The sequence below is a fragment of the Physeter macrocephalus genome, chromosome 15, assembly GCF_002837175.3.
Source record: "Physeter macrocephalus isolate SW-GA chromosome 15, ASM283717v5, whole genome shotgun sequence".
In the NCBI taxonomy this organism is placed as follows: domain Eukaryota; kingdom Metazoa; phylum Chordata; class Mammalia; order Artiodactyla; family Physeteridae; genus Physeter; species Physeter macrocephalus.
This window is the reverse complement of record NC_041228.1, coordinates 80,854,373-80,867,819: the sequence shown is the minus strand read 5'-3', so window position 1 is coordinate 80,867,819 and position 13,447 is coordinate 80,854,373. Positions and strand designations below refer to the sequence as shown.

Sequence of the window (13,447 nt, the reverse complement as noted above, 5' to 3'; positions counted from 1 at the left end):
GACCAGATGGCTTCACAGGTGAATTCTATCAAACATGTAGAGAAGAGCTAACACCCATCCTTCTCAAACTCTTCCAAAAAACTGCAGAGGGAGGAACACTCCCAAACTCATTCTATGAGACCACCATCACCCTGATACCGAAACGGGACAAAGATCTTACAAGAAAAGAAAATTTCAGACCAATATCACCGATGAATATAAATACAAAAATCCTCAACAAAATACTAGCAAACAGAATCCAACAACAAATTAAAAGGATCATACACCATGATCAAGTGGGATTTATCCCAGGGATGCAAGGATTCTTCAATATACACAAATCAAGCAATGTGATAAACCACATCAACAAATTGAAGAATAAAAACCAAATGATCATCTCAAAGATGCAGACAAAGCTTGTAACAAAATTCAACACCCACTTATGATAAAAACTCTCCAGAAAGTGGGCACAGAAGGAACCTACCTCAACATAATAAAGGCCATATATGACAAACCCACAGCAAACAGCTTTTTCAATGGTGAAAAACTGAAAGCATTTCCTATAAGATCAGGAACAAGACAAGGATGTCCACTCTCACCACTATTATTCAACATAATTTTGGAAGTCCTAGCCACGGCAATCAGAGAAGAAAAAATAAATAAAAGGATACAAGTTGGAAAAGAAGAATCACTGTTTGCAGATGACACTGTTTGCAGATGACATGATACTATACATAGAGAATCCTAAAGATGCTATCAGAAAACTACTAGAGCTAATCAATGAATTTGGTAAAGTTGCAGGATACAAAATTAATACACAGAAATCTCTTGCATTCCTATACACTAACAACTAAAGATCAGATAGAGAAATCAAGGAAACAATACCATTCACCACTGCAACAAAAAGAATAAAATACCTAGGAATGAACCTACCTAAGGAGGAAAAGACCTGTACTCAGAAAACTATAAGACACTGATGAAAGAAATCAAAGATGACACAAACGGATGGAGACATATATCATGTTCTTGGATTAAAAGAATCAATACTGTGAAAATGACTACTACCTAAAGCAATCTACAGATTCAATGCAATCCCTATCAAATTACCAGTGGCATATTTTTACAAAACTAGAACAAAAAATCTTAAAATTTGTATGGAGACACAAAAGACCCTGAATAGCCAAAGCAGTCTTGAGGGAAAAAAACTAAGCAGGAGGAATCAGACTCCCAGACTTCAGACTATACTACAAAGCTACAGTAATCAAGACAATATGGTACTGTCACAAAAACAGAAATACAGATCAATGGAACAGGATAGAAAGTCCAGAGATAAACCCACGCACCTATGGTCAACTAATCTATGACAAAGTAGGCAAGAATATACAATGGAGAAAAAACAAGCCTCTTCAATAAGTGGTGCTGGGAAAACTGGACAGCTACATGTAAAAGAATGAAATTAGAACACTCCCTAACACCATATACACAAATAAAATGGATTAGAGACCTAAATGTAAAACCGGACACTATAAAACTCTTAGAGAAAAACATAGGAAGAACACTCTTTGACATAAATTACAGCAAGATCTTTTTTGATCCACCTCCTAGAGTAATGGAAATAAAAACAAAAACAAATGGGGCGTAATGAAACTTAAAAGCTTTTGCAAAACAAAGGAAACTACAAACAAGATGAAACGACAACCCTCAGAATAGGAGAAAATATTTGCAAACGAATCAACAAAGCATTAACCTCCAAAATATATAAACAGCTCATGCAGCTCAATGTTAAAAAAAACGAACAACCCAATCCAAAAATGGGCAAAAGACCTAAATAAACATTTCTCCAAAGAAGACACACAGATGGCCAAGAGGCACATGAAAAACTGCTCAATATCACTAATTATTAGAGAACTGCAAATCAAAACTACAATGAGGTATCACCTCACACCAGTTAGAATGGGCACCATCAGAAAATCTACAAACAACAAATGCTGATGAGGGTGTGGAGAAAAGGAAACCCTCTTGCACTGTTGGTGGGAAGGTAAATGTAAATTGATACAGCCACTATGGAGAACAGTATGGAGATGCCTTAAAAACTGAAAACAAAATTACCATATGACCCAGCAATCCCACTACTGGGCATATACCCAGATAAAACCATAATTCAAAAAGACACATGCCCCCCAATGTTAACTGCAGCACTACTTACAATAGCCAGGTCATGGAAGCAACCTAAACGCTCACCGACAGACAAATGGATAAAGAAGATGTGGTACGTATATATGAAATATTACTCAGCCATAAAAAGGAACAAACTTGGGTCATCTGTAGAGACGTGGATGGATCTAGAGACTGTCATAGAGAGTGAAGTAAGTCAGAAAGAGAAAAACAAATATAGTATATTAATGCATACATGTGAACCTAGAAAAATGTTACAGATGAACCGGTTTGCAGGGCAGAAAGAGATAAAGACATAGAGAACAAACGTACGGACACCAAGGGGGGAAAGTGGCAGGGGGGTGGTGGTGGTGGGATGAATTGGAAGATTGGGATTGACATATATACACCAATATGTATAAAACGGATAACTAAGAAGAACCTGCTGTATAAAAAAATAAAATTTAATTTAAAAATTAAAAAAAAAAAAAAACCACCACAGGATCCAGCAATTTCACTTCTGTGTATTTAGCCAAAGAAAACAAAAATACTAATTAGAAAAAATATATGCACTCCAGTGTTCAAAACAGCATTATCTACAACAGCAAAATATGGAAGCAATCTAAGTGCCCATGGATAAAGAAAAATTTGGTGGATATTTATGTATATATACATATTTGTAGGAATACTATTCAGCCATAAGAAACAAAGAAGTCTTGCCATCTGCAACTACATGGATGGGCCTAGAGAGCATCATGCTAAGTGAAGTAAGTCACACAGAAAGACAAACACCACGTATTTGTCTCTTATATGTGGAATCTAAAAAACAAATGAACAAACAAAAAAGAAACAGACAGATACAGAGAGCACACTGCATGTTGCCAGAGGGAACAGAGGTGGGAGGATGAGTGAAACAGGTGAAGGAGATTAAGAGCCACAAACTTCCCACTGTGAGATCAGTCAGTCCCGAGGATGTGACACACAACATGGGCAATATAGTCAATCATCATAACCTCGTTTGGTGACATGGTTACTAGACTCATTGAGGTGGTCATTTCCAAAGGTATTTCATCGTCAGATCTGTATGCTGTATGCCTGTAACTAACATCATATTGTATTGCAACTATACTTCATTTAAAAAAATAAAATAAGGAATTGCCTGACGGTGCAGTGGTTAGGACTCGGCACTTTCACTGCCAGGGCCCGAGTTCAATCCCCGGTCAGGGAAATTAGATCCTGCAAGCCGTGAGACACGGCCGGAAAAAAATAAATAAACAAAAGGAAAAACTAAAATAAAATAACATAAAGTCAAGGTGTCATCCGGGTGTGTTCTTTTCCAGAGGCCTTCAGGGCTGCCTTCTCCTGACTCTAGAGGCTGCTCGCTCTCCTTGGCTCCGGGCCCTTCTCCACCCTCAAAGCCAGCTTCTCCCGTCACAGGGACCATGCAGCCTCCCTCACACCCATTTAAGTACCTTTGTGATCATACTGGGCCCACCTGGATAACCTCATCTCACAGTCAGGTGATGAGCAACCTTAATCCCGTCTGCCACCTGACTCTCCTTTGTGATATAACCTAAGTCACAGGTGCTGGGATTAGAATGAGGACATCTTTGGAAGTCATTGTTCTGCCCACCTTGCTACTTGAGTGACTTTGGAGAAGTTACTTAGTTCTAATTTCTAATCTATGAAACAAAGATATTATCACCTACCTTGGTGAGTTATTACAGGAATTTTCCTTGCAGTATGAATAATCTTTAGCACACAATAAATAAGCAGTAAGTGCTATTATTTTTCTTGTTCGCCAAACGTCAATTAATATAGGAAGCAAGGACAAAAAGAAATAAGCAACATTACCTGCCACCATGGTCAAGTGACAAAATAAACATACTACCTGGTAGATTAAAAATACGTCACAGAAAGTGCTATCACAGAGAGGACTACAGAAGCCCAAGGAAGTGACCCACACAGGGGGAGCATAAATGCTTCAGAAAACAGATCTTTGAGCAGGAACCTGACAGGGTGGGAAGCTGGCCACAGACATGGAGCAAAGAGAGAGGAGACTGAGGAAGGGAAAGCAGGTGGAAATGCGCCAGTGTTCCTGGTCAGAGGCAACAAAGATGGGGTGAATAGGAACACTAGGTGGAAACATCCGAAACTGCTGTTTTCACAGGCCAAAATCACTGGATACTGGCAATTTCTTAAGTTTCGATTTAGTAAAAGCAAACACATGCTGGAGGAAGAAAAATTTGGCAATTATCTGAACAAAACAAGGAAGGGCAAACAGATTTTTTTTCTTGTGAAGAATTTATGGGGTTAAAAGCTTTATTTGTCTTGTAAAAAGAAATGAATTTCCTAATGCTTACAATGCTGTCATAGCTAGATTATCCTCTAAACTTTTAATTTTGAGATACTATAGAAGAACACTACTGACGGCTCTGTAGAAAATTGTATTAAACAGAGTTTAAAATCAATAGGTAAGGATTTCCAGCATAAGAATTACAAAATGCTAATGAAGGAAATCAAAGAGGACCTAAATAAGCGAAGAGGTACACTGTGTTCGTGGACTGGAAGATTCAACGTGGTAAAGATATCAACTCTCCCCAAATTGATCTACTGGTTTAGCACAACAACCATCAAAATCCAAGCAAGGTTTTTCACAGACACAGACCAACTTATTCTAAGACTGACGTGGAAAAGCACAGACTTTATAATACCAAAATGATCTTTAAAAGGAAGAATAAAACGTGAGAACTTAACGGCACTCGACATTTAAGGCTCACTATATAGTTGTATCAAAGACAGTGTGCTGTTGGCAGGGGAACAGACACACAGACCAACAGAACAGAGAACCAAGGATTGACCCACACAAACTGTTTTCTACACAGGCACACAACGATTCAGTGACCTGGCAATGATCTCCTGGAGATGGCACCAAAATCACAGGCAACCAAAGAAAACACAGATAAACTGGACTTCATCAAAATAAACAACTTTTGCACATCAAATGGCACAATCAACAGAGTGAAAAGGCAATCCATGGAATAGGAGAAAATATTTTCAAATCATGTATCTGATAAGGAACTGATATGCAGAATACACAAATAACCCCTACAATTCAGTAACAAAAAGTCAAATGATCTGACTTTTTAAATGGGCAAAGAACGTGAATAGACATTTCTCCCAAGAAGAGAGAGGGAGTGCAACAGGCACTTGTGAAAAAACTCAACACCATCAGCCATCAGGGAGATGCAGTGAGATACCACCTCACACCCACTACGATGGCTACGATCGAACAACAGAAAACAACAAGTACTGGTGAGGATGCGGAGAAACTGTGCACTGCTGGTGGGAACGTAAATTAGTGCAGCCCCTGTGGAAAACACTAAAGTGGTTACTCAAAAAATTGAATATAGAACTACCACATGGTCCAGCAAGCCCACTTCTGGGGATATACCCCCAAAATGAAAGCAGGGACTCCAGGTATTTGCACACCCATTTTCTGGCAGCATTATTCACAATAGTCAAAAAGTAGAAGCAACCCAAGTGTTCACTGAGAGGGGAGTAGGGGAGGGGGAGGAGGGGAGGGGGAGGAGGGGAGGGGGAGGAGGGGAGGGGGAGGAGGGGGAGGGAGAGTAGAAAGAGAAAGAAAAGTAACATCTATTCTCAAATGCCTTCAGTTCAAAATAATTTTCATGCCACAGTGGTTATTCTGGACTCCTTCAGTACAGACTCACACTTTCGACCACTCTCACTAAGCTGATGATGCCCAAATGGGTCCTCTCTCAGCCCCACCCCATCTTAAAGCAGCTCCACCCACATCCACGGACTGTTACCTTCTCCTCCTGGACATCCAGTACCGGCCAGCACCAAAGTCCACAGCCACACTGACCACCCAGAGTCCCACTCCTGCACATTTCATTTCTGTCACAGCGTCACAATCCCCAGAAGCCACACTTGCTACTCCCCACACCTAAACCTTTGCCAAATCCTGTAGATTCTACCCCCAAAACCTCCTCCCGCACTTCCCCGCTCCGCTCTTATTTCAGTTCTTCAGTCTTTGCCAGGCACTGAAGGGCCTTCTGACAGACGTCAGCCCATCATTCCAGCTTCAGTGCCTCTGCTCTTCTGCTTAAAACTGATTCTGATGCCAAACCAGCCTATTGTGTTTAAAAATACAAGCTTTCTGAGACTGATCAAGACGGCAGGGTGGAGGACGTGGAACTCACCTCCCCCCACGAACACATCAAAAATACATAGGATGGAGGGGAGGAGGGGGAGGTTGGAGGGGGAGGAGCGGGAGGGGAGAGTAGGGGGAAAGGAGGAGGACGAATAGGAGGAGGGGAGTGGGAGGAAGGAAGGAGGCGGAGGGGGAGGTGGCTGTGGCCATAAAAGGGGAGCATGAAGGATACTCCTAGTGATGGGCTGCTCAGTATCTTGGCTGCCATGGTGCATACACAAGTCGACACCTGCTAAAACTGCACAAAACTAAACCCAACACACAAATGTGTGCACACAAAGCACGTGGAATCTGAGCAAGGTCCACAGATTTTATCAGGTTGTGCTATCGTGCTACAGCTATGACAGACATCATCAGGAGATGCTGGGTGAAGGACACATGGAATCTCTCTATTGTCTCTCCCAGCCGCATGTGAATCCACAACTGGTATAAAAGTTCAAAAAAATACACAGTAATTCATTTGAGACCAGTAGTTTTTGAATAAAGAAACTCAAGTGCCATCAAGCGATACCTTCTTCCATGGATTTAGTGAAGTTACACAGAAGCGAAGCCAGTCCCTTCAGACACCCTGCCAGAACCGGAAGTTTGGGCTCTCTCACTGTTGATGTCATCTGAAAGGAGAGTTTTAACAAGATATCATTAAAAGAGAAAAATTCAGCAGATATATGTAAGCAGAAAAGAAGATCATAAAGTTTATCATACCTGGGTCTTAAGTTCACCCAAAAAAGCCCGGAAGAGTTTATCTGAGTTATTTACCATCTCACTAGGATGAACTTCACCTAATACTCCTAGGAGCTCATATATCTTTTCTAAAACTGAAAAATAAATTTTAGACAAATTTAGGCCTAAAATCACTTAAATAAGTTAAACAAAAATGCACAAATAAGAAAATGAAAGGATGTTTAGTTCAAAATAATTTCACGATAAGCCACACAAAGTATCTAGTTTTATGTACTGAATCTTCCGTGATACGTTTTATGCAAATTTATTATCATAAACTAAATTACATTTGACACGCATTGTGAGTTTTCTATTTAAAGAAATCTTTTTTTTTTTTTTTTTTTTTTTTGTGGTATGCGGGCCTCCCTCTGTTGTGGCCTCTCCCGTTGCGGAGCACAGGCTCCGGACGCGTAGGCTCAGCGGCCATGGCTCACCAGCCCAGCCGCTCCGCGGCACGTGGGATCCTCCCGGACCGGGGCGCGAACCCGGTTCCCCTGCATCGGCAGGCGGACGCACAACTACTGCGCACCAGGGAAGCCCTAAAGAAATCTTTTGTAAAGATTAAAATTTTTATAAGAAGACTTCACACATTCTTTCTTGTCTCCATTTTGGTTAGTTTTCAGTAAAATGAATTCATCTGTAAAGCATATAAATACCTTGGCAGAGAAAACCTAAGTTTTACACTAATAATTTTTTAATTTGTTAAAATATCTTTTAAAATAACATTTAAATACAGCTCACCTGTATCTGGTATTTTTGTTTTCAATGCAAGTTCTCCATAGAACTTGCTAAATAACTCTCCAACTCTAAATTCATCCATGAGGCTCGAACTTCTCAAAGTCTGAAGTACCTGAAAGAACACAAGGTAGCCGAGTGTACAGAGAGAGCAGCACAAAGGCTTTCGTCTACCGCACCTACTCACACACAGCGGACTTCCACACCCACGTGTGTCTAGGGCACTCACTCTCCACCTCTCAGGGCTCTTATCCAGCCACGTTATTTGGGAGGACGGGTTGAGGTGGCTGGTGGAAAAACAGGGGCTACAAAGGGGAAGGGGAGGTAGACTTAATTTCACCTTCCCAAGAAAACTATACTATGACTAGACACATGTTCTCAGAGACATATTAAGACAAGGACCAACAAGACCCAAAGAAATTCTAAGAGACACATCTAAACATATACCTAGATGAGAGTGAGCCCAATGGCCACTTACATACAACACACAGACCCACCCCAGGGTAAGGTTTGAGGAAAACATTCAAAGACACAATGAGATAAATTTTGGCAATTCTTAGCAGCGTTTAGGTTTTCACAGTAAGGGTAATAGAGTAACGGAGGGGCAGTCAATTCCTTACACTCCACGCTACCTTCCCTTCATACCCCTCACAACCGAACTTCTCCCTGTGCTACCCAGAAGGGTGTGAGGGCAAAATACCAAGGTGGTTATTGGGTGATGGTTGGGAAACATGCATCTTCTCCACCCATCAATGTGATTCTACAACATCTCTCACCCAAAACATAACCCAAAACTCCAACTTTCAGTTCTAGATATATATTTAATAGAAAATACATGCACTTAGAAATATTTTTTTAATTACCTTAATAAGAAGTTCTAGGGCTGGAATTTTACATTTAGCAGCTTTATCTTTTGTATAAACACTGGTACAAGTATTCTAGGTTTGAAAAGGAGACATATCAAGATCATCAGTAAGACCTTAGTTCTTATAACTAAGACTTAACAGCTAAAACTACACCTGGGAGGAGCGATACCAGTATATGTTACAATTTAATAGTTTTCCACAAGGGCCTTAGCTCATTAACTTTTTAAAAAAATAGCCACTTAATTTCTAACACAATCAAGCAAAAATAAACTCCCCAACAAGAAAGGCAGAAATAAAATTAAGTTTAACTTACATCATAAGTTAAAAGGGACATTGGTATATAACGAGGTACGTTTTTTCCTCCTTACCTTAATATCGAGAGAATAATGTGTGATCTTCTGGCCAATTTTCTCTAAGAAAACACATAAAAACTTTAGGGCTTCTTCTCTACAATCACGAAACTATAATAAAAGAAATAAACATTACAGAAACACAGCTAAGAAAAAAGTCACCTCAACGTGAAGGAATATACTAGAATAGCAAAGTGAAAATCTTCAACTTACTTCATCAACGCTAAGCGATTTCCGAACAAATACAAGCAAACCAAAATCTTTGGAAAAAACTAAGGAAGTGTGTAATGCTGGAAAAAACAAACAAACAAAACAAATAAGAGAGCTGCCAAGGTACTCCATAAACCCACCCTAAAAGTGTTGCTTGTTTCTCAATTCAGCCTCTTAAGTGATAAAACACTAGACTAAGGCTGCCGGATTTTGACAAGGAAAACGGGAAATTCTCGATGTTCCACAGCAATGAGGTAGGCAGAATAATGGCCCCAAAGATGCCAGAACCCTGATTCCTAGTTTCACACCTGTGAACATGCTAACTTTCCATGGCAAATGAAAATCAGGTTGCTAATCAGCTGACCTTAAACTGGTGAGCATCCTGGGCCATCAGGTGGGCCCAATGCAATCACAAGGGCCCTCACAAGTGGAACAGGGAGGAAGGAGAGGGAGTACAGCAAAGCGGGACAGATTCCAAGCATGTCACGTGACCCTCTGCTGCTGGCTCTGAAGATGGAGGAAGGGGGAGGGGGGCAGCATAATCCAAGAAATGCAGGGGTCTTCTAGAAGCAAGGAACGCCAGCAAGGAAAAAGGGACCTCAGTGCTGCAACTGCAAGGAACTGAAGTCTGCTAACAACCTGAATGAAAAAGGAAAAGAATTCTCCCTCAGAGCCTTCAGAAAAGGAAAGTGGCCCTGCCTGCTGCCTTGGTTTCAGCTTGATGAGACCCGTGCTGGGCTTCCAACCACACAACTGTAAGACTGACAAACCTGCACTGTTGTAAACACCAAGCCAGTGGTACGTTTTAGCACCAACAGAAAACTAGTACACTCCCCTATAATCTCTCAAGTGAAAGGACACACCCAGGATATGCAGAGTGAACCTGGAACTGCTTTACGAAGTTACTAAAGGAACAAAATTGAACTCCTAGAACTCAAACTAGAAAGCATTTACACAATGATGCTGCTATTTGGTCATTAATTTCCCCATTATTACACCCCTGACAATATATAGGTACTGCACAGCATCTTCTTCAAGACTTTGCTTACAGTATTCCTCCACCTTATTCAACAGTGACTTTTTTAGGGAAAAAATCTCATCTACCTTCTAATTAAGCGGACACAACATGAAGAGTCTGCATACTTGCGGCTTTAAAAGGGAATAACACTGGGGCTTCCCTGGTGGCACAGTGGTTAAGCAACCGCCTGCCGACGCGGGTTCGAGCCCTGGTCCGGCCCGTGCGCCACAACTACTGAGCCCGCGCTCCACAACAAGAGAAGCCACGGCAGTGAGAAGCCGGTGCACCACAAGGAAGAGCAGTGCCGCTCGCTCCAACTGCAGAAAGCCCGCGCGCAGCAACGAAGACCCAATGCAACCAAAGATAAATGAAATAAAAAATAAAAAAATTCACTTTCCCCTTTTTTTAAAAAAAGGGAATATCACAGATGTTTTCACGCGATGACACATTTTAAAATGCTGAAATGAGGCACGTTTGCTGCAAAAGGAAGAGTTCCCATCCAGGCATAGCTAGAGTTAAAAGAACAGCATGGCTTGCTTCTCAAAAGAAGGAACAGCAAACACGGGTTTGGAAAAGGTGCTGGTGGGTTTAGGCAACACTGAGGTGGAAGAAAACACTCTCCTCTCGTTGTCCCTCCCCACCGCGGATAGCAATGATACCAAATTCGGGTCATTTTCACCACCTTTGGTTTTAAAATACCTTTCCTCTGCCTTTAAGAAAAGAAGCAGCTGACAAACCACTTTTACACACATCACGAATTCCGACCAGCCCGTTCAAGCACCGCGCGAGGCACCCACGCCGGACCCGCAAGGGCTGCCGGGCTACTGGCTGTCGCAAGCCCGGAGCCGTGTACCCACCCAGCAGCGCAGGGCGGGAGCTCAGCACGCACTCCTGCCCCAAGCCCCGCAGCAGCTGACAACTGGCCACCGCCGCTCCGCAGCGGTCGGCCGCGGACAAGGACTCCTGTAACTGAAGCAGAGCACCCCGCACTCCAGACCCCGCGTCCGCCATGACGCCCAGCAAACGCCCGCGCATGCGCGCACACGCCACCCGGGCCGCAAGTGCCTAGGGGAACGGGGCGGGGCGGGGGGCGGGGGCGGGACTTCCTGCGCGTGCGCACAGCTGTCCGGGCCCGGAAGTGCCCCTGAGACAGGAGGCGGGGTCCTGCGAGGGGCGGGGCCTTAGCGGGCGGAAGGGAGCGGGGTCCTCGGCGAGGGCGCACATCAGAGCAGGGCGCAGAAGTGCCCCGGGGGCGAGCGCTGGCGCGGTCGTTGGAACCGTTTCGAAGACCATCACGGAGGGAGCCCTCCCTGCAGGATCAACGGCTTAGACATGCATTAAGATAGAGGCTGGCTAATGAATGTGTGGCCCACAGTACACTTAGCACAATACGTCAAAACTCGTGGAGAATCAGGAATCCAACCCCTCGACCTCTGGAAATAGATACGGAGGACAGGTGGCGAATTGGAGTTGACCGAGTGCCCGAGGCAGAAAGAAACAGGCTACGGCTCGGGTCAGAAGCCACAGCTAGCCCTTGATGAGGGCTGGGGGGTCGTTTGGACTCCCAAAGGACACAGGAGCGGCTCCTCCTTATGCACGCCCTGTAGAGGCCGGCCCCCGAACGCTGACCGGCGGCCTCCCCAGATTTCCCGCGAAATCGCATTCCGGCTTCGGACAAGACCACCGGAGCGGGGGAGCCCCGAGCGAGTTGTGCGTCGGTGTCCCGCGAGGCGCGGGGCGGCCGTCCGATCCCCCCTGCCGCTGCACAGTGGTGCCTCCCGGAAGCGCGGCTGCGCGAGGGCGCTGCTGCGATTGGTGGGCCGCCGCTGGGGTCGGAAAAAACGGTGCCGCCGGCGGGAAATCTGGCCCCGGCTGAAGCGGTGCGGGAGCGCGACCCTTAGGTGGGGCTGGGTCCGGCCGGGGTCGGCGGTGTTGGGGAGAGGGGCGGGGGGCCGGAGTGAGGGGAGAGGGGCGGGGGTCTTCAGGGAGCGTCCCCGCGAGCCCGCGTCCCTGTCGCGCAGCTCGCCATGTCGTCCCCGGCGTCCACTCCGAGCCGCCGCGGCTCCCAGCGGGCCGCCCCCGCTCAGCCACGTGAGTGTCCGCGTGCGATCGTGCCCCGCGGGGTCCTCGGGGAGGCAGGACGGGCGGTGCAGTGTCAGCCCCGTTCGGCCCCAGTGCCGCCCGCGCCGACGCCGCCGTGCCCGTTCCCCCACAGGCCAGGACCCGCTGTCGTCGGGAGAGCCGCAGCCGCTGCCCGCGTCGCCCGGCGCCGAGCCCCGCAGCCCGCCCCGCGCGCCGCCCGCAGGTGCGCTGCCCGCTCGGGCATCGGGGGCCCGCCGGGCCGTGGGGGCCGGAGGGAGCCAGGCGGGGGGAGCGGACGCCCCGCAGGGGTCTTCGCCGCGCTCACCCCTGTGGACGCGGTCCCCAGCGGCCCCCTTGGATCTGGACGTGAGCTCGCCGCTGACCTACGGCACCCCCAGCTCGCGGGTGGAGGGCACCCCGAGGAGCGGCGTGCGCGGCACGCCTGTGCGGCAGAGGCCTGACCTGGGCTCGGCGCGAAAAGGGCTGCAGGTGGACCTGCACTCGGACGGGGTGAGTGCGGGGCCGCCCGGGGCGCGGTGGGCCGCGCGAGGTGGGCCGTCCCCCGCGAACCTGCTCCCGTCGCCTTTCCTCTGCAGCCGGCCTCAGAGGATATAGTGGCGAGCGAGCAGTCTTTGGGCCAAAAACTCGTGATTTGGGGAACAGATGTAAATGTGGCAACGTGCAAAGAAAACTTTCAGGTGAGGTTTCATTCCTCGGGGCTCCGGAGATGCGGGGGAAAGTACGTGTCACCTCCATCCACGTAGCCCTGGTATTTAGGAGCAGATCTTCACGTGGCTCAGAATTGGTGGTGTCTTTTTCAGTTTTTAGGAGAAAAGAAAAACACCTATGCTTGTCTCCAAATTCTGACACCGTTCCCAGTTTCCTTTTTTTGAAGTAGAGTTAAGTTACAGTAATGCGGTAGTTGCAGGTGTACAGCAAAGTGACTCGGTTATACTTCTCTTTCTGATATGTTCCCTTGTAGGTTATTATAAGATGTTGAATGTAATTCTTCGTGCTGTACAGTAAATTCTTGTTGCTTTTCTACTTTACGGCTGGTAGTTTGTGTCTGTTAATCCCATACTTCTAATTGATCCCT

At 45.7% G+C, this 13,447-nt stretch overlaps 2 protein-coding genes across 2 annotated transcripts in view; one reads left to right on the top strand and one right to left on the bottom strand.

Moving 5' to 3' along the window:
* PRKDC (protein kinase, DNA-activated, catalytic subunit) overlaps nt 1-11,280 on the bottom strand; it is a 164,736-nt gene extending 153,456 nt beyond the window's left edge. Inside the window, exons 1-7 of the mRNA XM_024127082.2 lie at nt 11,127-11,280; nt 9,255-9,331; nt 9,060-9,152; nt 8,689-8,763; nt 7,832-7,940; nt 7,073-7,185; nt 6,882-6,981 (exon numbers count right to left, since the gene is read on the bottom strand). Of these exons, the coding sequence (XP_023982850.1) occupies nt 6,882-6,981; nt 7,073-7,185; nt 7,832-7,940; nt 8,689-8,763; nt 9,060-9,152; nt 9,255-9,331; nt 11,127-11,280 (721 nt within the window). The remainder of the gene's footprint in view (nt 1-6,881; nt 6,982-7,072; nt 7,186-7,831; nt 7,941-8,688; nt 8,764-9,059; nt 9,153-9,254; nt 9,332-11,126) is intronic.
* A 218-nt stretch (nt 11,281-11,498) lies between these two features.
* The window catches only part of MCM4 (minichromosome maintenance complex component 4), a 12,938-nt gene continuing 10,989 nt past the window's right edge, over nt 11,499-13,447 (top strand). Inside the window, exons 1-5 of the mRNA XM_024127056.3 lie at nt 11,499-12,170; nt 12,291-12,360; nt 12,485-12,574; nt 12,698-12,861; nt 12,948-13,049. Coding sequence (XP_023982824.1) covers nt 12,297-12,360; nt 12,485-12,574; nt 12,698-12,861; nt 12,948-13,049 — 420 coding nt within the window. The 5' untranslated portion in view covers nt 11,499-12,170; nt 12,291-12,296. The remainder of the gene's footprint in view (nt 12,171-12,290; nt 12,361-12,484; nt 12,575-12,697; nt 12,862-12,947; nt 13,050-13,447) is intronic.